The 13,361-nt window shown below is 54.3% G+C and overlaps 1 protein-coding gene across 2 annotated transcripts in view; it reads right to left on the bottom strand.

The window, feature by feature from the left end:
- HMCN2 (hemicentin 2) overlaps nucleotides 1-13,361 on the bottom strand; it is a 143,031-nt gene that overhangs the window by 120,503 nt on the left and 9,167 nt on the right. For both annotated transcript variants that reach the window (XM_078436359.2, XM_078436360.2), the window contains exons 2-4: nucleotides 4,060-4,130; nucleotides 2,753-2,911; nucleotides 1,322-1,444 (exon numbers count right to left, since the gene is read on the bottom strand). In XM_078436359.2, the coding sequence (XP_078292485.2) occupies nucleotides 1,322-1,444; nucleotides 2,753-2,911; nucleotides 4,060-4,130 (353 nt within the window). The remainder of the gene's footprint in view (nucleotides 1-1,321; nucleotides 1,445-2,752; nucleotides 2,912-4,059; nucleotides 4,131-13,361) is intronic.

Genomic DNA, 13,361 nt, shown 5'->3' with positions numbered 1-13,361 from the left:
CGCGGAGAGCCATAAACGCCATCTGTCAACAGGGAGTTAAGGCACGCTAATCTAAACACGGCCCCGGAGAGCATAAATACAGAACACAAAAAAAAAACCCTCTCCTGGAGGCTACAGCAGGGCTGGCTGGGGCCAGGGCCTGCCTCACACACACAATCTCTCTTGCCTTCCTCCTCCCAGGGCCTCGGGCGCAAGGGACCCCGCATGTGTCCACCCACCGGCTATTTACTGAGCACCTGCTCCACGCTGGGGGCTGCATAAGGTGCTGGGGATACGGCAGCAGACGGGACCCAGGATACAGGACCCGTAAGGGCCGGGCTGTCAGGGAGCTCACAGCCTAGTGGTGTTCATTAAGTAACAAGAAGGGAAATCAAGGGAGGTCTCCCAAGGGGACAGCATGTCAGCTAAGACCGGGAAAATGAGGAGCCAGGGGAGGAGACGTGGGAAAAACGAGCCGCATGAGCAAAGGCCCTGGGGTAGAAAGACGCGGGGCACTGAAGAAACAGCAGAGGCCAGTGGGGTGGCAGCAGTGAGCAAAAGGGGAGAACACGGGCCACGGGGTTGGATAAGGGCCCCGACCTTCTCCAGGGGGCAAACAGGAGAGGCTCATTGGTCAGATGAGGGAGATGGAAACGGACATTCTTATTCTTTCCAGGGACGCAGTTGTGAACATTTATGAGCATGTCACTGGAAGGATCCCTCTGGCTCCTGAAAGGGAGCAGGCAGATGCGCAGGGGGAGGGAAAGAAGGGCATGTTCTGAGCGGCCAATGGGGCCTGGAGGAGAGGAAGGGCAGGCACCCAGTTCAAGAACACGGCGAGGGTACAGATGCCAGGTCACTGACAACCCTGCATCTCAGGACACAGGACCAAGCAAGCGCCTGCCTGCTCGTTCCCCGGCAGGACTCTCTGCCCCAGCAACACAGCCTGAATCGGACGCCCCCTGCCCCCCACCCACTCCTCTATCCGCCCCTGGGTTCCCCGACTCTGCGGAGAAGCTCACCCCGTACCCCCGCCCCCCAACTGTTGGCAAATTTTGCTAGGTCCATCTTGCCAGCCCGGACCACCTGTGGGACCCAGGGTGCTTCTTCGAGCTCCAGCCTCTTTACCTGCGAAATCGGGAAGTCTGCGGCACCTGCCTTTGGGGTGGGGGCGGGGGTGGGGCGGCGGGTAGAGGGTGGGGGGCTGGCGAGAGGACCTCATACAGCCCGGAGCACAGCACTCACTGTGCTGGCCACAGGGGGAGCACTGCTCACGGGTGGCACAGCTACCTGACCACTAAGCCCAGCCGCCCAGGGGCGAGGACGGTCAGGGAAGGCTCACCTCGGTCACCTGCTGCTTGTCCAGGTGGAACACCTGCCCGGAGCTGGTGGCGGCAATGTCCTCGTAAGCCAGGTAGCCGGGGTGAGTGCGGTCACCACAGTCCCCCGTCAGCACAAAGACCACCTGGAAGAGGGACACACAGGTGGCTTCCCTGGCCACCTTCTTCAGGTGTGACTGGAGTGGCAGGGCCAGAACCAGGGAGGAGGGACCTGGGCCAAGCCCCTTCCCCTCCGGGCTCAGCGGATGCGACTGTAGAATGGGAATGATGAGAGCGCCCGCCCCAGGGGATCGGGACCGACACAGGTCAAGGGTGTGGTACAGGGCCAGGCATACTAGGTGCCTCAATACATGGGAGCCATTATTTTTTTAATGTTTATTTTTTGAGAGAGAGAAAGAGAGAGAGGGAGTGTGTGAGCAAGAGGGAGAGGGAGACACAGAATCCGACGCAGGCTCCGGGCTCCGAGCTGTCAGCACAGAGCCCGACGCGGGGCTCGAACCCACGAACCGTGAGATCGTGACCTGAGCCGAAGTCAGATGCTTACCCGACTGAGCCACTGGGAGCCATTATTAACTCTACAACGAGGAAGGGGATGGAAATCGGCTGGCCCCGAGCAGTAGCCCCTGGAGGCCACACACTTAGAAAAACCGTGTGTTCTAAGGTTGAGTGTTTGACTTCGGCTCAGGTCACGATCTCACGGTTCGTGGGTTCGAGCCCCGCGTCGGGCTCTGTGCTGACAGCTCAGAGCCCGGAGCCTGCTTCGGATTCTGTGTCTCCCTCTCTCTCTGCCCCTCCCCTGCTTACGCGCTCTCTCTCTCTCTCTCTCTCTCTCTCTCTCTCTCAAAAATACATAAACATTAAAAAAATTTTAAAGAAAAAAAAAAGAAGAAGAAGAACCTTGGAGAATGGCGTTTGTTCTAGACGGGAGACCAGAGAAGCTGTCCCAGCTCTCGAGAGCTTCACCCGAGGAGGTCACACAGTCAGACGGCCCTTCTCCCGTCCCGTGCACACCCTCCCCCAGCCCTGGCTGCGAACACAAGAAGCAAAAACCCCAGCAGAGAGTCCAGACCTTGAGGCACTGGGAAGAGGGCGCCTCGCTCTGCGGAGACGGGAGCAGAGGCGACGCCAGGAGGAAGACGGATCGCACAGACTCTGACAGGGCGCGAGGGGAGCCGGGGGTGGCGTGGTCTTTATCAAGAATGAGCCTCGCCAGGCGGCGGGAGCCCCGGCGGGCGGGGGGGCCCCAGAGCATGAGAACACACTTGGACTTCACCAGACCGGCTCGGCCTCCAGGGCTGGCGGAGACCCTGGAAGAGAAGCTCCCGCCCTCCGCTCGGCAGGTGGGGGCCCGGGCTGCCTGCGCTGGGGACCCCAGCTTCCTCAGGACCCCCCTGGGGCCCCCACGCTCGAGCTCCCCGGGCCGGTCCACTCACCTGTGACTGTTTCAGCTGCAGAAGCCGCAGGGCATCCTCCTTCTTGTGGTAGTCCTTGGCGCGGGCGTCCGTGAAGACGTAGATAAAGGAGCCGGGGTTGGCCACCTCCACGGCAGCCTTGATGGCTCCCACGCTCATCTCTGGGCAGTCACCGCCTCCCTGCGGGGCAGGGGTGTGTCAGGGGCCGCCGCCCACCTCCTCCAGGTGGGGCCCACCCAGGTAGACCTCTGACACCGACGGGGGGGGGGGGGGGGGGGGGGGGGGCCGGAAGGGGCCAATCCCCTCTGTCCGGCCTCTGTCCCCGCCCAGCTATGGGTGAGGCCGGGCCACGGCACGCCTTCCCTGAGACAAGGTCACATCCAACCTGCTTTAGACGAGTGGCGCCATCTGCTCGCTCGCTCACCCACGCAAGAGTGGGGTCCCTCCCGTGGGGGCCTGCTCTAAGCGCTAACAAGCACGACATGATTCTTTAATTACCACTGCGGTGAGTGATGCAGGATGGAGAGGAGGGAGGGGAGCCCCGGGACGTCTAACAGATGCCCCAAAGAAGCCACGTGTTGGCCAAGGCTTGGACGACGGAGGGTACAGGGGGCGGCCGGGAGAGAGAGAGGTGGGCGTTGGGCAGAGGACGCCATTCTCAGCCAGCCCTCCCCCCGAATCCCCTCTGCCCCGGAATCAGTCCCAAACCAACCAACACCCGCTCCCGCCCTCCCGGCCCACGGACGGGAGCTCCGCGAGAAGGGAGCATGTCCTGCCTCGACAGCTTTGCACACACAGCAACGGGGTCGCTTTTCAGTAACGCATCTCTCCCGGGCCCGTTCGTCCGGCCCACAAGCGCTTCCTGTCCCCTCCAGGCGCTGGGCCCCGTTCTGAGTCCTGGGGGACCCGGCGGTGAGCCAGATATGTGGGGGCCCTGCCTTCAGGAAGCTGCCGTCCTCAGCGGCAGGAAGCGGGGAAGGACAGATGCTTTACCAAGGTGCTCAGAGGATGTGAGGAGACCCCTCGCATCCTCCTTCAGCTACCGCTTCGTCCGTTCACTGAATAATAAGCACCTACTACGTGCCAGGCACAGGGACTCCTGTCGGTACTTGGTTCACCGAATAAAGGAAGGAACCCCGAGAAGTACAGATTCTCCGGGACCCCCCAGCTGGGGTGCAGGCCCCCGGCAGTGTTGGGAGGCAGGTGATGGCGGTTCAGGGAGCCGCCATCTTGGCCACCGGGTAGGGTAAAGACCTTGGCCTCTGCATGGACTGGGAAGGACGGCAGGAGGCGGGGGATGGGCGGCAGCCAGGGGCAGGGCGGCCCACCTGCACATAGAGTTCTCTCAGCTCTCTCTGAAACACCGCCGGGTCTGCTGTGAGGGTCACCGGGCCAATATCTGCAGGGAAAAGAGAGAGAGGCCCAGGTGGGCTTGGATTCCCAGACGCAGCGCCTCCGTGGGGTGGGGCAGCAGTTACAAGACGTGTCACCAGGGGGAAAGGGGGTGAAGCCTGGGCCCCAGAGACACCCCCCCCCCCCACCAAAGGGAGAGAGGCTTCCAGGCCTGCCAGGATCTGACCTGGAAGGGAGGTCAGGCTACTCAGCCCCCTGCCCTGCTCCAAACCAGACCAGAACTCCAGGGGAGCACAGAGGCGAGACGGAGGGCAACCCCCGCCCTGCTCAACCTCAAAACCACGGTCCCTAATCTTTTCTGAACACGGCCGTCTCTATTCACCATCAGTGGGAAAGGAATTCTGGAAAGACGAAGGAACAGAGAGCTGTCCAACGCCAGGCTGATGAACAAGAATGAAATCTTCCAGAAACTCCATCCATTTATTAGCTCATTTAAATTTTTTTTTAACGTTTATTTATTTTTGAGAAACAGAGACAGAGAACGAGCAGGGGAGGAACAGAGAGAGAGGGAGACACAGAATCGAAAGCAGGCTCCACGCTCGGAGCTGTCAGCACGGAGCCCGACGTGGGGCTCGAACCCACGGACCGCCAGATGGTGACCTGAGCCGAAGTCGGATGCTTGGCCGACTGAGCCACCCAGGCGCCCCTGGTAGCTCATTTAAAAAGAACAGAATTCAATTACAAAGGCTGACTGCACCAAATGTAGGCGAGGACACAGGGCAACTGAAAGTTCCGTCCACCGCCGGTGCGAATGCAAAAGGGTCCAACCACTTTGGAAGGCCAAGAGAACTTTCTAAAAACATCAAGCATGCACACACCATTCGATCCAGCCATTTCGCTCCCGAGAAATGAAAACATATGTCTACACCAAGACTTGTACTCAAACGTTCAGCGCGGTTGTACTCATCATAGCCCAGAACTGGAAACCAGTCCAACGTCCATCAACCAAAGAAACAGTAAACAAACTGTGGTCTCTTCGTATAATCAAATACTGCTCAGCAAGAAAACAGAACAAGCTACCAATACAAGCAACCGCGTGATGAATCTCACAGACGTAACACCGCACGAAAGAAGCCAGACACAAAAGAGTGCGTGTTTGATGGTTCCATTTATAGAAGTTCTAGAACAGGCAGAATTATTCCAAGGTGGAAAAAAATCAGAACGGGGGTTGTCTGGGGACTGGGGAGAGGCAAAAGGACTGTCTGGGACGGCAGAAATGTTCTATATGGTAGCAGGAATGGGGGCTCCGTGGGTATATGGTCTCTCCAAAGTGCAAAGCAAAGATTTGTGCATTTCAGCGTAGGTAAATTTTACCTCCTAAAACCAGAGCTAAAGACAGCAATCATCACTGAGTTGGGGTGGAGGGTGGGAAGAGGTATAGATGAATGAGAGCGGTTTGGATACTTGGTGGTGGGTATATGCCGATTCATTACTCTGCTCTGCTTCCTTTGTGTATATTCGGAATGTTCCCCCAATAAAAAGGTTTAACAGCCATACTTGAAAGTCACAGCTAACCTAAGACAAGGCTACCAGTGCACTGAAAACGGGGCTAGAATTCCAACTCGCCACGTAGACCCGGAATTCCGACTCACCCTATGGACGTATGCACAATGGGGGTTTTTACAAGGTTCGTGGATGTCAAGTTTCTTAGGGAAGTATTTCCTCTGAGTCCTCGGTGAACTCTAATAATGGACCGTTTTTAGTTGAAGAATTCTAAATTCTAGGCACCCCCCAAAAATTCCCACACTCATCAACCAGTCAGCAGACCTTGGTCCTTCTTAGGGAAGGAAGCCTGTGGAATCATCCGGCATTCATCCACAATTCTCAAGGGAGAGTGCGGACAGCAGCCCTTCTGCCGGGCACTTTAAGAACCCCTCGTCCCCTGAGGGCCCCTGCCTCTGTGTTCTGAATGTATTCGTCATGTCCAGCACCCCTCCCTCAGCTGTTCCAGCCTTTACCAAGCCTCCCCCCTCCGCACCCCTGCTTTCTGAACTCTGCGGTAACTCATTCGACCAAACCCTCAGGCTTTGCCCCCAGACAGAGCTGGCTGCGATGCTGGCTCCATCCTTCAGCCGTGGGGTCCCCCAGACCTGACCTCACTGTGTCCAGCCTCAGTTTCCCCATCTGTAAAATGAGGCATATAACAACACCATCTATCCTAGCTGAGAGCCATGATTGTAAGAACTGGTGGGGCCAGGGAGGGACACCCCCTCCCCTCCCTGCCATGGATTCTGGTACCCAGCAAAGGCTTGGCGAACGGGAGCCAGCCCAGCCCCCACGGCCACACGACTGCCTATGCTCCAGCGTGAGGTCTCACAAAAGGCACAGGGCAAGACAGTCTTGCTCCAACACGAGGGCCTCAAACTCTAGTCTGACGGAAAAAATTGATTTGACTCAATGTTGGTTATTTCTTTATTACATAATAATACACGTTCGATGTTTAAAAAAATGACACTAATTTACTAAGCACTGACTAAGGACCAGTCCACGTGCCGAGATGTTTCCAGAGCGTTAGCTCACTGAGTCCTCCCTGGCACCTGGTAGGTCTCAGTCTTACCCACATTTTATAGAGGAGAAAATGGAAGCCCAGAGAGGTTAAGTAATTTGCCCAAAGACACACAGCCAGTAAGTGGCACGGATGAGCCTAGGTCTGTACAACTCCAGACACTGAGCTGTTGAGCACTGCTCCCTGTGAACTGTCCTGATGCATGGAAAGAGAAGGGAATTCTGGGGTGCCTGGGTGGCTCAGCAGGTCAAGCGTCCGATTCTTGATTTCGGCTCAGGTCGCGATTTCATGGTTCATGAGTTCAAGCTCCACATCGGGCTCTGTGCTGAGTGCCCGGAGCCTCCTTGGGATCTTCTCTCTCTCTCTCTCTCTCTCGCTCTCTCTCTGCCCCTCCTCCACTTATGGGCGTGCTCTCTCTCTCTCTAAGTAAATAAATAAACTTAAAAACAGAAAGAAAGAGAAAGGAATTCTACCAACCAGAGACAGTCATTTTGATTTTCATACATAACCTTCAAAACTTCCATGCAGATCTGTAAATATACATCTCACAATGCATGCCTACTCTTTCAGGCAGAATTTCTACTAAAGTATAAATAACATACTATTTTTAACCTGATTCTTTTCACTGAACAACGTATTTTGAGCAACCTTCCAGAAGGCCAAATGCTCAGTCCAGAATCATTTTTGAATGACTCTGAGGTATTGCCTTTGCATAAATGACCGTGAGCGGACTTGCCCAATCTCACATGGCTTTGTTTCCGACGTTTAAAAAGAGTAGCGCGACCAGGAACACCTCCGGATCCGTGGCATTTAAGCACCAGCTCGGCCGTCCCCGTGGCATTCACTCCCCTAAGCGGAATTGCTGGGTCAAAGGCAAGGCCGTTTGTAAAGACTTTGGAAGCAAATTCAGGAAGCTCGTAACCGTCCTCCCCAGCTCCAGACGTGCCAGCCGCTCATCCGTCCACCTGCCAACGCCAGAGAGGCCGGCCTGCGCCCAGTTTGGCTCACACCGCCCCTGCTCAAGAATCCACACTGATGGCTCACTGCCCCTGGGAGCCCAGGGCTGACTCTGGCTGGCCCCGCCCACCCCCACGGTGGTCTAGGGACGGCAGCTGCCCCGACAGCCCCAGCGTTGGGCCCGCGCTAGGCTGACCACCTTCTCTTCCATTTGCGGCAACATAAGAATCAAGTTGGCAACGTGAGTTATCGTAAATGAAACAGCAGTTGGGAGGGCTTCCCCGTTATTGTAACGTCTATGCACCTCCTCCCTGGGGGGTGGGAGGGGGGTTGAGGATCACCCTCTCTCATCGAGGGACAATGATTGTTCAGGGAGTTGATTCTGTTCACGGTTCTACTTGGCAAGATCAAAAGTTGGTCACCCATGTCGACTCCTTCGGCTTTTCTTTCCTTTTAGCTTTTTTATTTTTATATTTTTATATTTTATTTTATTTTTATTTTATTTTACTTTATTTTATTTTATTTTATTTTATTTTATTTATTTTATTTCATTTTATTTTTTTATTTTATTTTATTTATTTTATTTTATTTTATTTTTTTAATTTAATTTAATTTAATTTAATTTTTATTTTATTTTACTTTATTTTATTTTTTATTTTATTTTTATTTTATTTTTATTTTATTTTATTTTTTTATTTTATTTCATTTTATTTTATTATTTTATTTTATTTTATTTTATTTATTTTATTTTATTTTTTTAATTTAATTTAATTTTATTTTATTTTATTTTATTTTATTTTATTTTTATTTTATTTTACTTTATTTTATTTTATTTTATTTTTTTATTTTATTTTATTTTTTTATTTTATTTTTATTTTATTTTATTTTATTTTATTATTTTATTTTATTTTATTTTTATTTTATTTTAGTTTAGTTTTATTTTTATTTTATTTTATTTTGTGTTTTTTTTTGTTTTTTTTTTTTACAATTTTACCGGATTGAGAAACCCAAAGTCGGGGGGACCCTACGGTGGAGGGGGGGAGGACGCCAGACCTACCATCTAAGGTCTAGCCTTCCACGACCAAGGCTGTTCTAGGAGAGTCTGCGCTCTGGGAGAGAGGAAGATTCTTCTGGAAGATTCGTCCTGATTCCCCCACACCCCTCAGCAATGCTCAGTGACATCCTCTCCTTACATCCCAAGCACTGGGCCAGCACATGAGGAGTGCCAGGGACCGTGTGGCTAACACAGACTTGGAAAATTTCAGGAGCCAGGGAGGCTTCTCTGAGTTCACTGGAAAGCCCTGGAAAGGATTTTCAGGTTGGCCTCTGTGTCAGTTTCCTACTACTGCTTTAATAAATCACTACAAACTTAGTGTCTTAAAACAACACACATCATTTCTGGAGGTCAGAAGTGCTAAAGTTAAGGTATCAGCAGGGCCGCGTCCCTTCTGGAGGCTCTAAAGGAAAATTTGCTTCCTTGATTTTTCCAGCGTTTAGAGGCCGCCTGCGTTCCCGGGACTGCGGCCCCTCCTACATCTTCAAAGCCCCTCTCTCTCCCGTCTGCTTCTCTGCGGCATCTCCTTCTGTGACCCTGATCTCCTGCCTCCCTCTTACAAGGAGGCTTGTGACTACAATGAGGCCACCTAGATAATCTGGAATAATCTCTCCATGTCAAGATTCCTACCTTAACTACATGTGCGAGGCCCCTTTGCTTGTGTCAAATAATTGATGTACAGGTTCTGTGGGTTACAGAAATAACCATCTATCCTGCCTCCCACAGCCTCCATCATCCCGTCTCCAGCAAGAACAGACTTGGGAACAAACAATTTGACCGGGGGTGCCTGGGTGGCTCGGTCGGTTAAGCGTCTGACTTCAGCTCAGGTCACGATCTCGCGGCCCGTGAGTTCGAGCCCCGCGTCGGGCTCTGGGCTGACGGCTCAGAGCCTGGAGCCCGCTTCCGATTCCGGGTCTCCCTCTCTCTCTGTCCTTCCCCCACTCACGCTCTGACCCTCTCTCTCTCTCAAAAATAAATAAACATTTTAAAAATTTTTAATAAAAAAAATAAATAAAACCAATTTGACCACAAACCTATGTGCCAAACCTAACAAGGTTGAAGATAAAGAGATCCAAAACTCCCATCTTCTTAAAGACGGAGAAACTGAAGTCCAGAGAGGAGACGGGAGTCCTTCAAGGTCAGCTGGGAAGATCTGGTGCAAGAATGATGGGATATTCCCCACAGACGGTGACCCCTTCTTCCGTTCTCCACTGCAGGCCTCGAGCCGAGCTCAGTGCCTGGCCCGCGGTAAGCGCTCAACAAACCCGGTTCAAATAAGTAACCGAATAAACACATCAGTGAATTCCAAATTGCTTGAGCAGCCCCAGGTCGGAACAAAGTTTCACTCACCTTTGTAACCCGTGTCCCAGAACAAGGCCAGGCATACGATCAACACACAGCCAACATGTGCTGAATCCCAGACCCTCCCCCTACAACACGCTGGCTGCCCGTCTCCCAGGGAAACAAATACAAAATGAAGCAGGGAACGAATGTGGTTATTTGGGGCACGCAGAGGAGTTGGCCATACTGAGACAGGGTTGGCCAGACGGACAAAAGTGTCCGTGATTGCTCTCAAGACAGAGGGCACGACCCTGGCTGAGATGGAAGGCAAAAGGTTTTGTTTTATTTTCCATATGTGTTTTTGAGAGAAAGAGAGACAGAGTATGAGCAGGGGAGGAGCAGAGAGAGAGGGAGACACAGAATCCAAAGCAGGCTCCAGGCTCTGAGCTGTCAGCACAGAGCCCCATGCGGGGCTCGAACCCACAGACTGTGAGATCATGACCTGAGCCGAAGTCGGACGCTTAACCAAGGGAGCCACCCAGGCGCCCCAGAAGGCAAGAGTTTTTTAAATGCCTGTCTCAACATCTGAATCAAGAACGCTCTCAGGAGAGCACACACACACACACACACACACACACACGCACGCAAAATCTGGGATTTCTTCCTTTTACTGAAGAGATAATCTCCAAACCGGCTCCGGGCACAGGGTGCCACTGAAGGTCCCAACACCTACGGCAGCGCTGGCTTCCCAGATGCCAAGAAGGGGCTGGGGGGCTGGAGGTCTCCTTGCCACCTGGTCTCCCCGCCACCCTCCCTTCCGCAGCGGCAGGCAGAAAGAGAGAGGCCTTCTTGTCGTTAATTCACGCTGGCCTCTAGCTTTCATCTGTCATTCCTGGGCCCGGCTGCACCTCATCCATCCTGAAACCCCACCAGGACCGGGTGCTCTCAGCAGGATGACCATTTCAAGACCCATCTTCCAGTGGGACAGACTGAGGTGCCAGGACAGGGCAGGAGAGGGCAAGCCACCTGACACGTCCCCATATGAGTTTACCCACTGAAAGGGGTCTCGCGAGCCTCCCCATCTCCTTCCTTCACCCTGTCCAGGCAGGGCTGGCTCTGGACAAAAAGCTCTCATCACCCCACCTCTTAGCATGCCGGCCTGGCTAGCATGATATTGATAATTTGAGCTCAGTTCTCGTAATAAATATCTCCCTGTAACCACGGAGGATACCAAGACTTAGAGAGGAGACAACGCCCTCAGTGAAGGTCAAACAGCTGGTAAGCGATAGTTAACGTCTGTGCTAGTGTCCTGGGGCCACCGTAAGAGAACACCACAGACTCAGTAGCTTTTAACAACAGAACTATTTCCCTTCTTGCAATTCTTGAGGCCAGCGGTCCACAATCCGGGTGTCGGCAGGGCCGTGCTCTCTCTGAAGGCAACACCAGCAACCCTCGGCGTTCCTTGGCTGGTAAAGCGCTCGGGCCTTCCCCCCGTTGTCACAGGGCTTTCTCCCTGTGCTGTCCCTGCGTCTCTCCTTCTTATGAGGGCATCGATCGTGTTGGATAAGGGCCCACTCTACCTCAGTATGACCCCATCCTGACTCATCGCACCTGCAATGATCCTCTGTCCAAATAAGGTCGCATCCTGAGGTTCTAGGAAGGACATGAATTTGGGGGAGGGCACAACGTCCAGACCCACCTGTTCGCCCCCAACGCCCCCTCTGCCACCAGCTGGGCTGCCTCCGAAAACAAGGGTGACCATGATGATGGGGACAGTTACCACCCTTTTAGTATGTACGAAGCACCAGGTGCCGTTCTCTGCCCTGAGAAGTCAACTGTTTATTATCCCCATTTCACAGATGAGAATTTGGGGCCCGGGGAGGTGAGGTGACCCCCCCCACCACCCAAGCAGTAGAGGTGGGATTCAAAGTGGGTCCATCCAGCCCCACATTCAAGGTCTCAACGACCGCCCGGCTGCAAAAATCATTAAACCCGTGACCTTGGCTCCTCTCGTGCCGCCCTTGAGCATCTGAGCCCCAGAAGCCTGGCCTGGAACCATCTCTCCTCAGGCGGATTTTTTTCCACCCTGACCAGGGGAGGGTGTGGAGGCCCTGGGACACGGGAGGATCACACCCAGGTGATGCTCCAGCCCGTTACCCAGAATCCTGTGCCCCAGTGACGTCGGTCAGGGCTCCAGCCAGGCACTGCCGGTCCGGCCTCCGAACGACCTCATGTCAAGGACTCTTCCTGGGGCCTGCCCCTCCCCCCTCCCCCTTAAAAGCAGGGCGGGAGTCCTGGGGCCAAGTCTGGATTCACGCCCACCCCCTCCTCCAGCTGCAGTGACCCCGGGGTAGGGTCCCACAGTCTGCCACCATCGCGGGCACAATTTCATCCCCTCTCGGGGACACCGTCTTCCCATTTCTACCAGGCAGGGGCTGGGGAAAGTGAAGTCTAGCCTGCTAGGCTCCCCACCATCCCTGAGCCCAGGGCTGGGTGAACGTGACTCCCTTGAAAACGCCCGCAAAGGACAGACATGGTGGGGGCAGGAAACAGCTGGACAAGTGACGCTGTCCAAAGAGCCAATATGGCCCCAGAACCTTCCTCCACCTCCTCCTTGGTGTCCAGGAGTCCAGATCCGCACGGAGGGGCCCTCGCCCCCAACACCCAATGGAGTCGGGCTCTGCCCCGACTGTCCGCATCAGCCAATCCCTGCCGTCTTTAAGGAGACGTTCACATCCACATTCCTGGCAGCCTCAGAGCCATCATATCCGCTGTCCCCTCAGCCTGCAGTGCTCCTCCCCCGCCCGGACGGGCTCTGCCCGACCCACCCAGCACCTCTCTATCTCGGCTCAAACATCATCCCTGTATCCCCACCTCTCAGAGCAGCTAAGGCCTCTCTGTATCAGGGACCACACTGTGGTTAACGAACTTGGCCCTTTGCTGTGGGCCCGGCTGGACTAAAGGTGCCACGGCAAGCTGGAGCCCCGCCTGGCCCGTGGTCATCCTTCGAGAATTGCCTATTGAGCGAGTGAAAGGTGGGTCTGTCAGGGATCCCTGGGGACCAGCCTAACGCATCAGCCCAGCCCCTTCAGGCAGCCTCCTGCCCTCAGACCCACCTCGTCCTTATCTTGCCACTTCTCCTCGGGGACGTGCCTAACCCAGCTCACGGCTCGCAGGCAGCTCAGAGCCCCCAGCCTCCAAGGTGAGAAGCACGCACGGAGGGGCGGGGGGAGGGCGGCCAGGGGTGGTGGACCGTCCCCTCAGAGCTAGAACCAATCAGATCTATTTCATGAGAGGCTGGTTAACAGCAATGTCACTCCTGTCACTGTGACAGGAGGCTGACACCCCTCCTCCCTGAGGAAAGCTGACGGTGCGCCTGGTGACCCAGAGAAGATGCTGGAACCCACCAACGATCCAAC

This window comes from Panthera onca, chromosome D4 (genome assembly GCF_046562875.1).
Source record: "Panthera onca isolate mPanOnc1 chromosome D4, mPanOnc1 haplotype 2, whole genome shotgun sequence".
Classification (NCBI taxonomy): Eukaryota; Metazoa; Chordata; class Mammalia; order Carnivora; family Felidae; genus Panthera; species Panthera onca.
Note: the sequence above shows the minus strand (reverse complement) of the source record. Positions and strands in the feature narration are given on the sequence as shown.